Source organism: Meriones unguiculatus, chromosome 19 (assembly GCF_030254825.1).
Source record: "Meriones unguiculatus strain TT.TT164.6M chromosome 19, Bangor_MerUng_6.1, whole genome shotgun sequence".
Classification (NCBI taxonomy): domain Eukaryota; kingdom Metazoa; phylum Chordata; class Mammalia; order Rodentia; family Muridae; genus Meriones; species Meriones unguiculatus.
Genome location: NC_083366.1, coordinates 31773375 through 31791291, shown reverse-complemented (window position 1 = coordinate 31791291; position 17917 = coordinate 31773375). Strand labels below are relative to the sequence as shown.

Genomic DNA, 17917 nt, shown 5'->3' with positions numbered 1-17917 from the left:
GACCTGCCGCTGGCATTCCCGTCAGGGTCTTGGAATGTGCACTAGGCCACACTTCGATCGCTGTCTTCACTTATGTTGCAACAAACACTTCAGTCACTCAAGAGGCTTTCTACCTGGGCGCGTTTATCCTAGAGCTCAAGAGGATTGGAAGTTTCGGGCTAGCCTTGGATACTCAAAAACCCTGTCTTAGAAAGCAAGTGCTGGGAATGTAGCTAAATGGTAGGAGGCTCTATGATCACCTCACCTAACATAAGCACTTACTGTGGACTCTAACTTGCACACAGGCTGAGCATTTATAGTGTAAATGCCTGCATCATTTCCGGTGGCTTCTCAGCAGCCTGTAATGCCCAGAAGGCAGAGCAGCTGGACTGTGTGAGATCACTTCCTCAGCTCTATTCTCAATGCAGGTATACCGCAAGGAGAGGGGCAGACACTTGTCTACACAAGACGAGGAGGCTGATTTTGGAACTGATGTGCTAAGTTCACTTAAGGATAGGGAAGGTTGAAATACAGCATCTCAGAACAAAAACTAAAATTAAGGAATGAGAGTTGACTTTACCTATTCCTAGTGGAAGAAATTTATAGGGGAACTAAAGAGAATAGACGGGGCTTCTTAAAAAACCACTGTTGTGTGAATTTTCCTGAGGAGACAAGAGCAAACATCTCACCTCAGATGGGACCCCAGAGACAGAAACAAATGATTTTATTCAGGTGTAGAATGGTGAACCAATGTGTTTAATTGGGGTTACTTACAGAAGCATAAGCACCTCTAGAGGAAAAAAAAGATCCTCCTGTAACTCTTCAGTGTCATTAGGAAGGGGCATGGCTTTGCGAGCCTCTCCTCAGAGCAACCAGTTAACTGTAGGAGTAGGACCTTGTGGGACCCTCCCCTAGCAACTGTTAACTGTCAGCACACCTTTAGGGGGCCCGTGGCTCTAGGAAACCTGAGCCTGTTAACTGCCAACAAATCCTCAGGGCAGTGTGGCTTTGTGAGTACCTCACCCATAGCAACTCTCTGCCTGTAAATGTTCAGGTTGGGGGAGAGGAACAAGCAACCATCTATAAATCCTTGGGGAGGGGGATACCTTGTGGACCTCTCCCCACAATGACAGAAAGTTATCTGGTCCAGTTTTTGTGCAGGTCTCCTGAGGGCAGTAACAACGGCGGCTTAGAGTTCCAAAGGACAACGAACAGGACGGGCAGAGGACAGCGTCTCACTCCACCCCACCCTGTCCTCCAGTCTCTGCATTATTTTCATCCCCCCCTGCAATGTCCCCTGAGATTTATGCATGATGCAGATGTTTCATTTGGAGCCGAGCATTCAAGAGTCACTTCTCCTCAGGACTCTGACCAGTAACGAGTCTCTGCCCACTGCAGAAAATTCCTCCGACCGAAGCTGACAAGTCCACTGATCTATGCACATAAAAACACATATTTATAAGGCAATGTGAAAGGCACATCATGTCCGGTTAGCAAAAACCACAGGCAGTAGCTTCCCCACCAGGCCTGGGAGCTGCCGCGCCACAGGTGTTTGGCCAGGCGTGAGCTCCCGCCGGTGAAGCTGGCCTCAAATTCAGCTGGAAGGTATTTGGTTGAATGTGTCACAGCCATGCTACTATGGCACCAGTGACCACAACCTGCCTGGCATGTTGATAGTGTAGCATGTACAGTTCACCACCAAGCAGGACCGTTGGTGACAATAACCCCCCCTAGCAACTGCATAGCACCTTCTGGCACCATAAGAACGAATTGGTAGGGAGAAAGTTTCCAGCTCAGCCCCAGCTTGGTTTTTCTACATTCTGCAAAGCATGAAATGTCTTCAGCAGTGGGCCTTACCACCAGGTTTTGGTGGACAACTGTGGCTGTACTATTTAGGGGATCATAGGTCTCCTTGGCCAGTAACCTAACATTGGGTAACCTATTCCTACCACTGGAATTTTTGTTCAATGACTCTACAACTTCTCAGAATGTCCTTTTCTACCCTTGCGGGATGTGTGTGTGTGTGTGTGTGTGTGTGTACCTGTGGCAGCTTCCACATAGGAGATGGCTTATTTGCATTTCTTGCTGATAGGTTTTGGCCTATTAGTGTCTTTTGGCTATTTTCCAGCCTACATTGAGGCCCTGTGGCCAGACTTTCGATGAAGGGAGGGGTGTAGGGGTGCCTGAGGGCAGATAGCCTATACTTTAGTAAGGGCAGCTGCTTCTTGGCTTCTGGGAAGACTCAATGGGCTGTGGACTCTTAGAAAGAGAACTACTGAATCCTGTCGAACTCTGCTGTTTCCTCTCACATCTGCTGACCCCATAAAACTAGTACCTACCAGTTCTCCTTTTCCTGCTAAGCCATCCATAAAGCCCAACTGTAAGTGCAGACTGTCACAGGTCATGTCTCATGGATACTGCTAACCACAGCACTCTTAATCCAGTCTGCTGGCCATTTCTCCCTTCTCTCTAGCCACATGGAATCTGCATGGCTGCAGCCACACAATTGCATCTAGAGTCCTTACCTGTACCAACATTCTGCCAGGCATCTATAGGGCTGTATTCCTTCTAGGAGCTATGGCTTGTTTGTTGGTTCTGTTCCTTTAGGAGAATCGGTGGCTTTAAGGACGTTAGTCCTAGCACAGACAGTGATTAGTAACAGGACTTTCAGAAACACCTTGTTCTACAACAGCTATGGACTGGGACCTGGTCATGATTCATAAGTCATACAGGAGACAGGGTTTAAGTCTATTTTTAGCAAGTTTATTTCCAAACTTAAGTGGCAGTGTGTAAAAGGTAACGGCATGTGATGACTCCCAAGAATGTGTGCTATAACATGCATGTTATAAAGCATTGCCAACATATACATACTAGGTTTCATGCTCAATAAATAATCCCCCCCAATAAATTTTTATTTTTACATAAAAATAGAATATTGCACTTTTAACAAGACCAGATATTTTGCATATTTTCTCTTAAGATAAGTGATGAAACTTGGCCCTTAAAAAAAAAGCCAAGACTGCATAGCATCCCTATTCTAATAGGAGACTAACTTGAAGTTCTCAGTAAAAAAATGAAAGCTAGACAATAGCTGAATTTTTAAAAACAAATCAATCACTTTAACGTGAGTAGGAGTAATGTTATCTCTGCTGTTGAGTGGACCTCAGGAGTAACATGTGGCCCATGTCCATGTGACCTAAAGTCCCATGAGGCCCTGTTCTCCCTGTGCCTGTCCCCACAGCAGAGACTCTGGAATTGCATCTTAAAGATATAAGCAGAATGTTTTACAAAGTCTGGAAGTTACAAAAGTAGTTCTGTAAACATTATATGAATTAAATTTCCATAACAAATGCACAAGTCATTCATAGGCAACACATGCTTCTATTCCATGGTGACATATTTCTGAGCATACACAACAGTTTTCAAAGCCATTAAAGCACCTCAAGTGAAAATCCCGCAGTCTCAGTGTGGCAGGCATGGCATTACAGACCACAGCTGTCTGCACATGCCACAGTGCCCACCCAGGGCTTCCCACCTCCCCTAGGATTCTCTGACAGCTGCTTGGTAGGAACAGGGAAAACTGGTTTCCTAAAAAGAGAGACTGACCCTGCCTTCTGCTTGCACACTCAGCCGTCTTCTTTCCCTTCACAGCTCTGTCTCTCAATAGCTCACTCTGCTTGTGGACTGGGCTAGGTGCTATGCCTCCATTGTACTGTTAGCACTTAGGCTGCTGGGTGGAACTTTCCAGGGCAGATGGTAAGCGCTCAGTGCTCTGTCAAGTGGCATATGCTAAAAGATTTACCATTATATTTAAAGTTAGTCACTAAATCCAGGGTATTGATACCTAGTGTTATGGATTGTAAGTAGAAGCTTATGAGGAACTAGGATGTGTATGCAATCAAAAGTACCTGCACTCCCACCCAGGAAGATCCAGCTCTTCTGTGGGCAGAGAAGACAATGGCGAAGACAGCCTAATGTGATGCAGCAGCAGGCCACTCCTGTTCAGAGACTCTGGAATGTGTTTGGTGCAGAGGCACCTACTGACTAATCGGCTTCTCAAAGAAAGCACTTGTTGTGTCCTGAAAATCCCTAATTGTTTTACCTTTTTTCTGGGGGATGGGTATGTGTTTGTAGGGGATCTACCAGAAACTTTTAAATATAATGTTTAGTATTTTAGATAAATAATTAGCCAATTTAAGTCTGGCCACTTGTTTTTGAAAGAGAGGCAAACAGAGGCCCTAATCTTTGATGCAGCGTTCCTTTCTGGGAAAAAGTATCAAGATTCCGACGTTAATCTGCCCCGAGAGACTGAAGTGTGCTGGCCACTGTGTGCAGACCCAGCCCTCGCACATGACTGGAGGGCAGGGCTTTCCTCCCAGGACCATGGAGATGGGGGAAGTGTGCACAGTGGGACAGGTGTTGCCATCACTGGATATCTGCTTGGTCATCTGGCGCCAGGCTCCACACTAGGGTGCTCCTGTCCTATGGGGACAGTCCTTCTCTTCATCCGGCTGCATAGTTGCTGAGGAAAGAGTAGAACATGGGCAGCTTCATGCGCTGCTGGTCCTTCCGACACCACGCAATCACTGTCCCGTCACTGTTGGCTGTGTACAAATGGTGGCCATCGCAAGAAAATGTCAGGCTGTAAAAAACCAAAAAAACAAAACCCATTTGGACATTTCATACGTATGTTCTTTCTTAAGGCATAGATTGTCGTGCTGAAACTAGGTATCTCCACTCCAGAGAATCATAAATGAAAAGACTGCCAACGAACTGTCTGCAGTGACTGAATCTATCATATGGTCACCCTCCTGAAAAGGCTCTGGCTCAGTTTAGTTAGAATAAAACTGGAGCCCTGGAGCTCAGGCCCTGGGTGGGAGAAACATCACAAAGATATTGTAGTATTATATTTTCCCCTTAAAATATAATGACCCTTCATTCCTTCCTTTTTTCCTGCCTTCCTTGCTTCCTTCCTTCTTGCTTCCTTCCTTCCTTGCTTCCTTCCTTCCCTCCCTCCCTCTCTCTCTTCCTTCTTTGAGACAGGGTATATCTATGATTTTTGACTGTCCTGAAACTTGCTATGTAGACTGGCCTGGAACACAGAGAGATCCATTTGCCTCTGAATCCTGCTGCTGGGATTAAAGGTGTGCCCCACCACACATAGTCCTTAAATGACATCTATTTTAAAAGTATACTTTGTTTTTCTGGAGAAAAAAGGTAAAGCAATGAAGCATAATAGGTAACTTAGGTTCATTAAATTTTAAATTCAGCACAATCAAAATAACTTTATTTTAATTAAGTATCACATGAATATCAAAACTATTGGTTGAGTTTTAAAGTCAAGTTTGTAAGCCAAGTTAAGGGTGACTGGTGTCTGTTATATCAAGCCCATCCCTGGGGCAGTCAGTCACATGACTGTCACTGCAGAAGTGGAAGTGGACAGAACAGTTTCTATGGTTCCCGAGGCTCCCTGGCACAGAGCCAGCCTGTCTTTCCACTAGATACTAGACACTGAGTTCCATGTAACAGGAGCATGTTGGCTGCTGGTAACAGGGAATCTGTTGCATGGGAAGAGGCTGGTGTTTCATGAAGCCTTCATATACACACATTCTTTGGGTCTTACACTTTGATGTTTCTCTGACAAAAATACAACCACAAATTATTTTATGAAGAACAAAAGGTCGAGGTAGAGCTTACCTTATGATAGGCTTATTTGATTTGGGAAATGTAATTTCTCTCACCGGCTTCAAGTCCCACGTGCTCCATAACCTAGAGAAATGAGAAGCCATTATTCAGTTATGCACTGAAACACACTCGCATCTGCATACTGAGGTACCAGGATAACCTACTGCAAAGAGAAGCATTGCCTCTGGGGAGCCTGCAGGGATTGTAGATGGGTATAAGGAACTCTTTGCATACTTTCACAGGATTACTATTTCATAATAACTCAATACTTCCAAATTGCACTAACTTTACTATTTAGAAATATAACAGAGTAAAGACCTATACCCCAAAGTGACTTTAAGTCTCTAAGTACTATCTGTTAATATGCTTGGACATTAAAAGTCATTTCTCAAGCTGCATGATCCATGGTTGGAAGGAAAAGGGTCAAATCCTCTCCTACCTTACAATGCCATTCTCTAATCCGCCAGCAATGACGTTGATGGATACTCCCTCAGGCTGGTTGGAGAAAGCCACAGAACAAATGATCTCTCTGCAGTGGACATGTCCAACGAGGTCCCCATTCACTGTCCAGAGCCTTAGGTCACTGCCCCCTCCAGCTGAAACACCAAATCATCCCACAGACCATCAGAATGTGGAGTCTTAACATGAAGTCCCTTCGGCATCCGTAAGGGCCACCCTTGCTTGCTCAGTGATGAGCTCCCAGGGAGCCCTGGCTGATGACTCTGAACTGTTACACCGAGAGTGGTGCAATCTTACGTATTGTTCTCTATGGACAGTGGCCAATGATGAAGTGGACCAGTAACAAGGGAAATGAATCAGGACTCTGAGTGATTACATTTCTATGTATGAACTGGCAAATCTTAATTATGTTTGAAAGTGCCTAGATATGATTCTCCAAAAGAGAGAAAAATATTCTGTGAAACCATCACAAAGAAGCTACTTAAGGGAGCTGGGGAATGACTCAGTGAATCAAACACTGTTGTGCAAGGATATGGAACTGAGTCCAGATCCCCAGCAACTACATAAAAGCCAGGTGTGGCGGTTCATGCTTGTAACTCCAGTTTGGGTGTGTGTGTGGAGAGGGGAGAGGGGGTCCAGACCCAGGCAGATCCTTGAGAACTGCTGGGTGAAATAGTGAGCTGTAATGGGTAAAATTGAGACCCTCTCAAAAAATAACATGAAGGGTAATAAAAACACTGGAAGTCAACCCCTGGCCTCCACACATACAAACACAGGTGAGCAGCACCCCCACCCTTGGGCAGAACTGGCTTAAGCCAAGCATTGTGGCACACGTCTGCAAGGCAAGCACTTAGGAGGCAGGTGAAGCATGAGCTTCTGGTCAACTTGGGCTGCACATAAAAACCCTACATTTAAAAAGTGATTTATGTGACTTTCAAAAAAAGAGAAAAAATATTTTCAGTAAAAATGATATGTGTATAACAAAATCTTTAAAAAACTCCTTATTCCTCAGAATAAGATTTTATTTATTAAAGCAGAACTAAACTAAGTTTTTCTTTTCAAAGACAACAGAGTAAGGGTCTGGGGAGCTGGCTCTGTGGCCAAAGGGCTTGCTATGCAGGCATGAGAACATGAGTTCAGACACCCAGATTGGGCTCCAGTTCACACTGCCAATTTGACACCTAGCCTGGTACACCTGTGAGGAATTCTCCAGATTAAGTTTAGCTTCTGAGAAGGTCTGTGAGCATTGTCTTAATAAAATTAGTTAATGTAGGAGGAATCTTAATCGTGGGCAAGAGCATTTCCTGAGTTGGGGATCCTGGACTGCATACAATGGGGAAGGCAAGCGGAACACTAACTCTGCGTGTATTAATTCTCTGCCAGCGACTATGGCTGCTTCAAGCGCCTGCCCCCTTGACTTCTCTTCAGTGATAGACTTAGCCTGGAGTTGAGCCAGATGAACTCTTCTCCCCGAAGCTGCTTTTGTCAGGTGTTCTATCTTAGTATCAGGTGATGAAAGCTGGATGGCATCACTGAAGGTCGTGAGACAGCCAGCCTGGCACACCACAGCAGCGAATGACAAGAGAGACACCGGCGGACGGCAAGGCCCTGCTGCTGAAGAAAACGCCTGCACAACTCACTGAACACAGACAGGCTGAGCTGGCGCCCACATAGAGCCCTCACCCCTACTGACCAGTGTTTCGGCACTGGAGGGTATTCCTTCTCCTACCAAAGGAGAAAGATAAGCACCAACCTGACTCCAAACCCTTCAGTCTACAGTGGTGACCTGTATGCAAGATCACTAGAGCAATAGTATCACAAAGCTTATGGGACTAATCATCTGCTGTCTGACTGGACTTAAGGCCCACTCCATGGGACAGAACCCATACCAGACAGTGCAGGAATACCAAGAACCTGAGACCAGATAGGCGAGAGTCTTAGGGGAAAATCAAATACTACTGTTCTGCTAAAGGAACAAAATGACTCCTAATGATGACACTCTGCTATACTTGTAGATCCGTGTCTTACTCAGCCGTCCTCTTAGAGGCTTCTCCTGTAGTAGATGGGAATATACAGAGACCCACAGCCAGATAATGTGCAGAGAGGAGAGACCTTGAAACACTCAGCCCTAAATGGGATGTCTCCATCAGTTCCTTCCCTCAGGGCTCAGGGAACCCTGCAGAAGAGGAAGTGAAAAGATTGTAAGAGCCAGACGACAGCAAGCAACAGCAAGGAGACTAGGCCTTCTAAATGCATATGAGCTCATAGAGACTCTGTAGCAACATTCACAGGTCTGGACCTGATGGTGTCCAAGTGCTGAGAGCGGAAGTGGACACAAGCCTATATCCTTGACCAAAAAACTATCTCCAATTGATAATCATTCACAAATGAAAACTTTTTTTCTCCAGTGGAGTCTCACTGGGCATACAAACCATTCTTGAGGTTAGACCCATGCCCAGTGGTAGATTACCAAGAGAAAATGAACTCAGTGTTACTTTTGGAGGTTTGTTTGTTTGTTTTTGTCTCATAATGCTTTATCTGGATATTTTTTTCTTACCCCACAAGTCTTTTGCATATGGTTTCTGACTTTGTGCTTTTATGGGATTCCTGTGTTTGCCAATGGGTCTCTGCATCTATATGTGTTTCTTGTGCTTTTTCTTTGTCTCTTTGATTCTCTGTTGTGCTTTTTTTTCCTTTGTCCTGTTCAGATTTGTTTGTTTTTATTTTATCTTACTTTTAAAAAATTTTACTTTTAGACGACTTTGTTTTCTAATGAGAGAGGGTAAGAAAGAGTGTGGATATGATTTATGGGAAGGATCTGGGGGAAAAGGGGCCAAAATAAAAATATACTATATGAAAATTTTTTTTTTCAACATAGAAATAAAAAAAAAAAACAACAAAAAATACCTAGAACAGGTAGCCACAGAGGTGGAAATTAAGCAGGTGACCAGTCATGTCCCAGTGAGGTGGGCAGAAGGAATGGGACATACTGCTTAGCGGCCACAATATACTTTATTTTGTGGTCAATGGAAAAGCTTCTGAAACAGTGGTGACGGCTCTACAACACTGCTGATGTAACTGAGCCACTGACATTTATACTCAAGAAAGGCTTACAGGGCAGATTTTATGCTAGGTATCTAATCTTGCCCTTTCCTTAGTACCATTGAGACTTTTAACTGTAGAACATGGTTTGGGATATGCAGAAAATGGTAAGTTAAAAGAGAACTGTCTACTACAAAGAAACACATTAAAAATTTTTAATATGTGTGTGTGTGCCCATGAGTGCAGTGTCTATGGAGGCCAGAGGCACCGGATCCCCTGGAGCTGGAGTTATGCCTGACATGGGTGATAGGAATCAAACGGGTCCTCCACAAGATTCCTGCCTACTCTTAACCCCTGAATCATCTCTCCAGACCCGAGAACCAACTTTCTGATCATCTTGAGACACCACAAAACAAACCCATCTGTTTAAGACGATCTGTAGCAAAGTGAGGGACCATTATTCCATACCAGATTGCTTTCATGTGAAACTTAACACACTAACTGAAAGTTGCAAGGTTGGGCATCTCCGTTCTTACATGCTGTCTTGGAAATCAAACGAAGTTGGTGAGCCAGCTGGTCCTTAGCACACTGCCCCAACTTCACAGTGGCAGTCTAACAGATGCCAGGCCATGCACACCTCACACTCTTCCACAGACACGCATTCTGATCCAGACACAGCGTGGTTAGAGACAGGAAAAAACTATCATAATATTCTCATAATTTCATTTCACATCTTATCACTATAAAATCACATTTCATAATAAGAACTGAGGAACTGTGACTAGGAGGAATGAAACTGCTGTGCAGCTTGGGAAGATTTCACACACATATATATACACATTTTCAATTTGGGTTTCAAATCTACTTATGTGTACTCTCCAAGGGCAGGATGTTTTGTAGGATCTATCTTATGACTTTCTTCTATTTGGAGGCTATAAGCAAATACAAGACCAGTATGGGTCATTGACTAGAAATCTGGTTTGTATTTTAAAAATTACATTAGCTATATCTAATATTTTTTCATGACTCCTTTTATACAATTCTCAAGAGGCCTTAAAAACATTGTGAAGGCATTTTTGTTGAAGGTGGAAAATTTTCTACCCAGTCCTCTGTTATGCTCCTCATTATCCAGGGATCCCAGAATATCCCACTAGTAAGTTTGCAACTGCAGCAAAACAAATTTTGTGCCTGGTCTTCTTTGAACAGTTGATCCAGTAATTAACTCTCACAAACTGAGCTCCCTTGAGATCAGCCCTGACTTTCAAATGGTGCTAAAATGAGAAAGCAGAGACCTTTATATAAATAAGTATTCTATTATCCCTCCAGTGTCCCTCTGCATGTAACACAGTCAAGGAAAGCTGCCAGTGTGGAGGCTAAGGAAGAACAATTAGCAGGGAATCAGTCATCTGCTTCCTTCCACTGCAGGAGCCAAAGTTCCCTCAGCTGTGGTCAGCAGGATGTACAGATATTTTCATGACGTGATTTTATGACTGGGGCTGGCACAGAAACACTTTTGTATCTGAAAGCACAAACATCGCTGAGGTCATTACTTTTCTTGACTACGAAAATGAATGAATGGCTGGGAATGGTGAGGCATACCTGTAATCCCAGTACTTTGGAGGCTAGAGTGGGGGGATTGCTATGATTTTGAGGCTAGCTTGTGTTATGTAGAGAAACAACAAAACAGTGAATTGGTGTCCTATAAAAACAACCATCTCGGAGAAACAACGGAGAAACCCTAAGAGATACCTATGGCTTAAGCATTTAGTTGTTGTCTCTGTTCCTAGCACGAAGTTCCCAAACCCTTGGAATTTCTGTCTTCTAAGCACTCAGGCAGTGGCTCCTGGTGGGACTAGATAGCTCTGGTTCAGGATTAGAGGGCTGGAGCATTCAGATTCTGCTCCCTGCAGAAGAAGAGAGACTGGAGAGTGCACTCAGCATCCATGGCTGTGTGCAACTTCCCAGAAGCCCTGCCTAACAGGAACACCTCTGGGCTGGAGCATATAGCACTGTGCATCCAAATCCAGCTGCAAGTCCAAGAGAAGAGACTCCTATGCTCAGCATCCTCTTGGGCCTGTTCTTCTTTAGCTCTTTATCTGGCTGCTCACTTCTATCTTTATCCTGGGTTGAGGTAGCAAGTCCAGGATGAACATCCCTAATGAGAAATGTTCTAAGAACAGAACTTCCAGAGCGTGTACTTGATGGCATAAGCATAAAACCCCATGCCTGACCTTGTGTGCTTTGTTGAAGTTGACATGTAGGCACACTAAGGCTACTATATCAAGTTACCTTCAGGCTAGTATATAAGGTGTGTATGACACAGAAGTGAATTTTACGTTTAGATTTGGTACTTATCCCCAAGATACTGCCTTATGGATATGCAAATATTCTAGTACCTCCCTGTCCCCAAACTCTGGTCCCAAGCAGTTCAGATCAGGTGTACACAACTTGTGCAGCATTATTTGAGCTCTTAAGGTCATTCCATTTATTACCGAACCTTTGTGGGCATGGCAATCCATATGTTTGCTAACCTCAGGTAGTGTTGGATCTGAATTGTGACATGGAATATGTATCTGTAATCCCAGTACTTGGGAGCCTGAGATAGAACCATAACTAAGAGTTCAAGGCTAGTCTGAGGTATATAGTAAGACCTAAGCTTCAAAATAAGTAAATAAAAATAAATTAATTAAAAAATGTAAAATTAAAAATAAATAAAAATAAAATGAAAAAAAAAAAACCCCTCAAATAATAGACAAATACACCAAGCAAAAAGCAGAGGCTCACCCACTAGAGATGGGTCAAAGGAACTTTATATTAAATGGATGTTAAAAAGCAAATATTTTTCAAAAGATCCTTTCAATTTTTTTTTTGAGACAGGGTTTCTCTGTGTAGCCTCGGCTGTCCTGAACTCGCTTTGTCAACTAGGTTGGCCTCAAATGCAGAGATCCATCTGCCTCTGCCTCCCAGAGTGCTAATCTTTTCAGTTTTTAAGAGCCTTACAATAGAAATGCAATCATAAAATTTATGAGCTCTTCAACAGATGTAGATGCGTCATATTTTATTTTTTGGATGCATCATATTTTAAACGTAGAAAAGGGAACAACAATTATGGCCTTTAATTAGGAGCTGTGACTTTCTCCCGGGACTTAAAGCAAGTTATCCCCCCACTGAGTATTCTACACTATTTCATTTCTCCGTCTTGGGAACTGGAGGCATACTCAACACTGGTCACTGCTGCCCTCTTCTTTCTCCACCCTCTTCTGCCTGCACAGCCCACTTGCCCTGTGTGGCTCAGGAAGACTTTTCTATCTCAGGTGGGGGCCTTCCAACTCATGAACCATCATCGATAAAGGCCCAGCAATCTTCTGTGATGGTTCATCACGAATGTCAACTGCATAGCTAGAATCACCCAGAAGATAGGCCGCTCAGCATGCCTTTGGAGCAGTACCCTGCTGTGTTAACTGAGATGGGACAATCTGTCCAGTATGGGTGACCCTGTTCCCTGGATGGAGATCCCAGAGTATACAAGAAGGACAGAGAGAGCTGAGCATCAGCATTCACTGCCCTCTGCTTCCTACTGTGGACATGATGTGGCCAGCTCCCTCAGGTTCATGCTGCCACAGGTTCCCTACTGTGAAGGGCCATACCCTGGAACAGGAGCCAAAATAAACACCAACTCCTTTAAGCTGCTCTTTTCAGAGTATCTTACTGCATCAAAAGGAAAAGTAATATTATCAAACTCAATTTATCAAAGACTTGTTTCCTAGCACAAAAAAGTTAACAAAGCCAACAGTTAAAAAAAACAACAACAAAACAAAGCAGTATGGAAAACAAAAGCCAAGAAATTTCAGATAATTAAGTAACAATACTTTTTTTAAAGTATACTCAAAATTTTTTTTTTTACATCTGTCAGGAAAAGCACAATTTTAACTGCTCCCTAAGGTAAGAAGTCAGTTTAGGACCTTTTATTTTAATACACATCCACATCACCACCGAGGGGCTCACACTGAAGGGAGCAGAGAGAAGCCTAGGCCAGGGACTCGGCAGCCCTAGGCTTTGCCTGTGGCAACTTACCTGAGTCACACACAGTAGCAATGTCACCTGATGTTTCACTGGCAGAGACGGCTGTCACAGGGCTTTTGTGTCCTGCCAAACTTTGTACATAGCATAGCCTAAAACAAAAAACAAAAAAAGTCATGAATTTGCATATACAGTCATACACAGGATTACAGTCTTCTGTTTCCTTTCTTCAGCATGTGTAACTCCTTCTTCTAAGGTATTTGATTCCTGACTTTAACAAGACTATAGAGGTACTTTACTACCTTTGAGCATGTGTCTCATGCCTAAATTGTTAACATAATGACATGATGTTTGTATATTTGTTATATACTGTAAAAAGTGTAATATTTTAAGCAGCCACGCGTGAGTAAGACACCCGTGTACCTGTTTAGGTCCCACACGATGCAGGTCCCATCTCTGCTCACGCTTATCATCACGCTGTAGGGCTTGCAGACACACAAGCTGGTTATCTCTTCCGTGTGTCCATAGAGATGCATCTGACTCTCCATTTCAATTTCTGAGGGCTGGAATGTGGACATTAAGCAAAGTATGAGATGGAAACTCACACATGACAATCCATAGCATCTCAAAATGAAACAATCAAGTGTTTCATCATTCTTCTTGTCTGATTGTTTTTCAATCCTATTCAACTTTTTTAAGTGATAAAAGTTAATAAAGAATTATAATAATTTAAATTTCTCGATTTTAATAATTTGCATTGCCTTTTATTTGTATTTGTTCTTGTTCAGTCTTTGCTCAAACGCATACACATTTTCATAGTTTATAATATTGCTATACAAATAAATTTATATTTTATATTTTACATTCTTCTGCATTTTCTACTTTTAATATTACCTTTGAATAATTTTAGTGGTATATAACACTCCAAACAGTTATCATAGTTGACATGAGTACCTTTTACTGATATTTAAAACTGTTTTCAAGTTATATATAATGCTATAAAAAGTTTTGTTCCTCTCTGCAGTTTGACAGGTATCGATGCTGTGTCATGTCTCAGAGACCATAATAGATTTTCTAAAACCAATTATGTCTGAAGGCCACATGGCTATGACCTGTTTTTCACTGGAGTGTTTACTCTCGTTGGCATTTCAGACTTTCCCATTCTGTATGCTTGCACAGAATGGGGGCTGGCTCACCCCCTGCTGAGCAAGCAGCTCCAGGTTCCCAGGGTGTCCCTTCCTGGCCCTGCATGAGGCATCTTGTAGAAGCCAAGTTCCCTGTCTGCACCCCTGGCTGGGAGCCACTCAAGAGGTCACCAAAGGCCATCCCTGTGTGTGGAAGGTGCCCTGAGTTGAGCTTCCTGTGGGAATTCTCTAGACTCACCCTCTCCTAGGTGACCTAAGTCCTTGTAATGTTCTCTTTCAGTGGCTCACCTAGCTCTCGGCCCTGCTTTGCTCTGAATTTTCCCAACCTGTGACTCCTCTGCTGGTTAGTGCCAATTTCCACAGCATTTTCACCTCTCTTCCATCAGCTGGAGCTGCCCATCGGGCCAAGTTAAAAGTGGTGAATCATGGACTGCAGCTGGAAATTCAGTGATACAATCCCAGCAAGAGGCCAAGATTCACAAAGGAAGATGGAGGCTAGAACCGCCAAGCAAGAGTGAGAGCCCGGGGAGAGCCTCAAGGCATTTCCTTAGACACCAAAGACCAGGATGAAGCCAGATATAGGTGTGGCCACATGGTCCTCCTGAGGCTGATGATTGTGGTGTTGACGAAGACTTGGGCATTTCTAGTTTTTGTCCTCATGCTTCCCAGGGTCCTGCTAGATGTAAAGGTATGCAAAATGTCCCAGTTAGCGTCCCTGTTCCCACATGAACTACAGGCCTTCAAAAGGGCTACAGACATTGGTATCAAGGAACGGCTGCTGCAGAAGGAAGTTGGATGTATTTTCATTTTTTCCCCTGGCAATTGTAGCCGCAGGAACATCTTATGCTTTGCAGACTAAACTGGCTGTGATGTTGAAGGTCCTGCAGAGTGTGGCTGGGGGACATCCTGGACCAACCACTTTGCACAGTGCCCGTATCTGCTCCAGCTCCAGGCCCGTATCCATACTTAGCACACGGCAGGCTCAAGGTCCTAGAGCTCTGTCTCTCCTACTACCTGTGCCAGTAGAAGACTCCTGGCTTCCTAGAGGCTTCTGTCACTCTCAACCTCTGCTACCTGCTCACTAGGGACCTGAAGTGTGTTATTATGGGAGACAACTGTATCTGACCCTGGGCTCTTCCTGCCAAGTCTTTAATTCTACACTGCATTGGTGGCTAACACTTTCTAAATTTATAGCTGCTATGTATTTATTTTTGTGTGTGTATTCTCATATTCTGAGCCAATAACAGTATCTATTATTTTTCTCTGTTAAAGACAATACCAGGCAGTATGTCTCAAGAACAGCTATTCCATTCAGAAGACATTCTTGTATAACAGTTGCCTGACTTCCTGCAAGAAGTCAGTATCTACCATTAACTAGGAGGAATCTTAGAAGGCTGCATTAAGACTCAGACAGTTGCCCAAACTTAGGTATGGTTTACAAGCAAAGGGAGAGACTTCACAAGAATCCCTGAGAAATTCTTCCAACAAGGACTTTGGTGTCAATTTTGTGGCACTGTAGGGCCAACTTTGGTCTGTGTGAAAGCCCCTGAAGGAACACAGAAAAGCAGCAACACAGGACTAGGGCCTTCTTGGTGGGGAGGCTGTAGAACAGAAAGCAGTGACTGTCAGAAGCCGCCCTCTGACTTCACAGCCAGGGCCAGGGCTGTATCAGGGACACAGGCTACTGTGAGAATCTAAGTGACTTCTTAGTAAACACTGGTAGAAGCACAGAGCTAAGCTGTGTTTCTGACACTGCTACTCTCACAACTCAATTACCAAATACTTAGAAAAAAAGCAAACCCTTAGCAATGAGCTGGAAAATTTGCTTTCAGGAAAATTATATAGGCATGATAAGCAAGATGGGTCTTCATCAGCCTGCTACAATTTAAAACCAAACAAATCTTGCTGTATTTAAGTTACAATAGTTACAACTGTAATCAGCTCTATTCAAAGGTATTTCTTGTGTACTTACTCCTATACTGACATCTTAATCCTTTTCTTTTTAATCTGATACAATATACTGTGTTAGTGCATAATTAAAATTGCAGAAATGAGAAAAACTAGGAACAAGGCTGTTTAAAGTGTTAAAGGCTATGTAAAGAAGCAAGTGGAGAAAAACAAAAAAAAAACAAAAAACAAAAAAAAACCTAAAACAGAACCAAAGATGAAGCTAATTTGAAAAAGACAACTATGTATCGTGCATGGCAGAAAGCTGTCCTGGCAGCAGGTTGGGACAGGTTCTTAGAAGCAAGGCAACAGAGTGCAAACCGAGATGACTGAAGGGACTGGCAGCCATAATGGGAGAGACAGATGTCTATAGGGTGAGGTCGTTGGCAGTGAAAAGAAGAAATAAAAAGGAGGCTTTCTGGATGCTACAGCACTTCTGCACTCGGGCTCCTTAGTGACCATGGCATGTAAGAACCTCACCCCTGAGCTCCTAGACTGCTCTGTGTTTTCCATTTCATTCTCACCACTGCAGTCTTAACTGCACAGAAAATTATTTGCCAACTGCCAACTCAGCAGAGCATGAATTCCATACTGTTGGGCAAGCTGGTTCCCCACTTGTGGTAATCACCTTTCTCCACACAGTAGTACCAGGTTTAAGTATAACCTTAGTTCCCTAATACCTAGATGGATCCTCTCCTGTGGAAGTCTGTTACCTTGTCCCCTCCTTCCATATATCCTATCCTAGCTTCCATCTCAGTCTTCAAGGTGTCTCTCCTTGCAGGCTCTCCCCAGAGCACAGACTAGGGTCCATTACTCCTGCTAAAACATTTTATGGCTCCTCTGATAAGAGATAGAAACAGTATTATCGTCACATTTAACCCTCCAGGGTCAGGGCAAACCTTAACAAGGGATTTACCATACGAACTTGGGAGCAATACTATGCTAGGAATAGTAGTTTCGCTCAGTAAAATATATTTAATAATAAATTCTGAAAATTGTAATGGAAAAGAATAGGTCAGAGAAAATTCTAGATTAGAAAGATCATTACCTTAACTTACTATACCCTGAACAGTACCAAAAGGTTCAAGCAAGGAGAAGGAAAATTAAAAACCATCTTTTTTTTTTTTTTTTTTTTGTAGACTGGCTTATTATTTAAATACCTTATCTTGGACATTCAGTGGATGGCTTAAAGAAATGCTTTCCAGTAAATAAGAGAATTAAGACAGCTACTTAGATGTTAGTGTTATTTAATTTGGCCAGAGTCTAGAAGGATGGCACTAGTGTTTCTGTACTTCTGAGTACAGAGTGTAGAATAATGTTATATGCACTCTTCCTAAATGTTCAAGTTGATACTGAGAATACAGGCAAGATTCAAATGTCATGAAAAAAGCTGTGTGGTGGCTCATGCCTAGAATTCCAGCACTTGGTAGGCTGAGGCAGGAGGACTGCCAGATGTCTGAGGCCAGCCTAGGCTACAAAGTAAGATCCTATCTCAAAAACAGTCATGAAAAAGCCCAAATGCAAAGCAGATCATAACTCAAAATATTATCTGTCTCTGTAGCAAAAATATAAGACCTTTATGATTCTTTTCAAAATTCTTCATTGCTCTTAACAAATCCAAATCTAATGAGCTGTGTCTG

At 43.1% G+C, this 17917-nt stretch overlaps 1 protein-coding gene across 4 annotated transcripts in view; it reads right to left on the bottom strand.

Moving 5' to 3' along the window:
- Positions 1 to 2720: 2720 nt before the first annotated feature.
- Lyst (lysosomal trafficking regulator) overlaps positions 2721 to 17917 on the bottom strand; it is a 174631-nt gene continuing 159434 nt past the window's right edge. For all 4 annotated transcript variants that reach the window (XM_060372467.1, XM_060372466.1, XM_060372469.1 and 1 more), the window contains 5 exons: positions 13609 to 13748; positions 13240 to 13337; positions 6104 to 6260; positions 5677 to 5748; positions 2721 to 4621 (listed from right to left, as the gene is read on the bottom strand). In XM_060372467.1, coding sequence (XP_060228450.1) covers positions 4483 to 4621; positions 5677 to 5748; positions 6104 to 6260; positions 13240 to 13337; positions 13609 to 13748 — 606 coding nt within the window. In that variant the 3' untranslated portion in view covers positions 2721 to 4482. The remainder of the gene's footprint in view (positions 4622 to 5676; positions 5749 to 6103; positions 6261 to 13239; positions 13338 to 13608; positions 13749 to 17917) is intronic.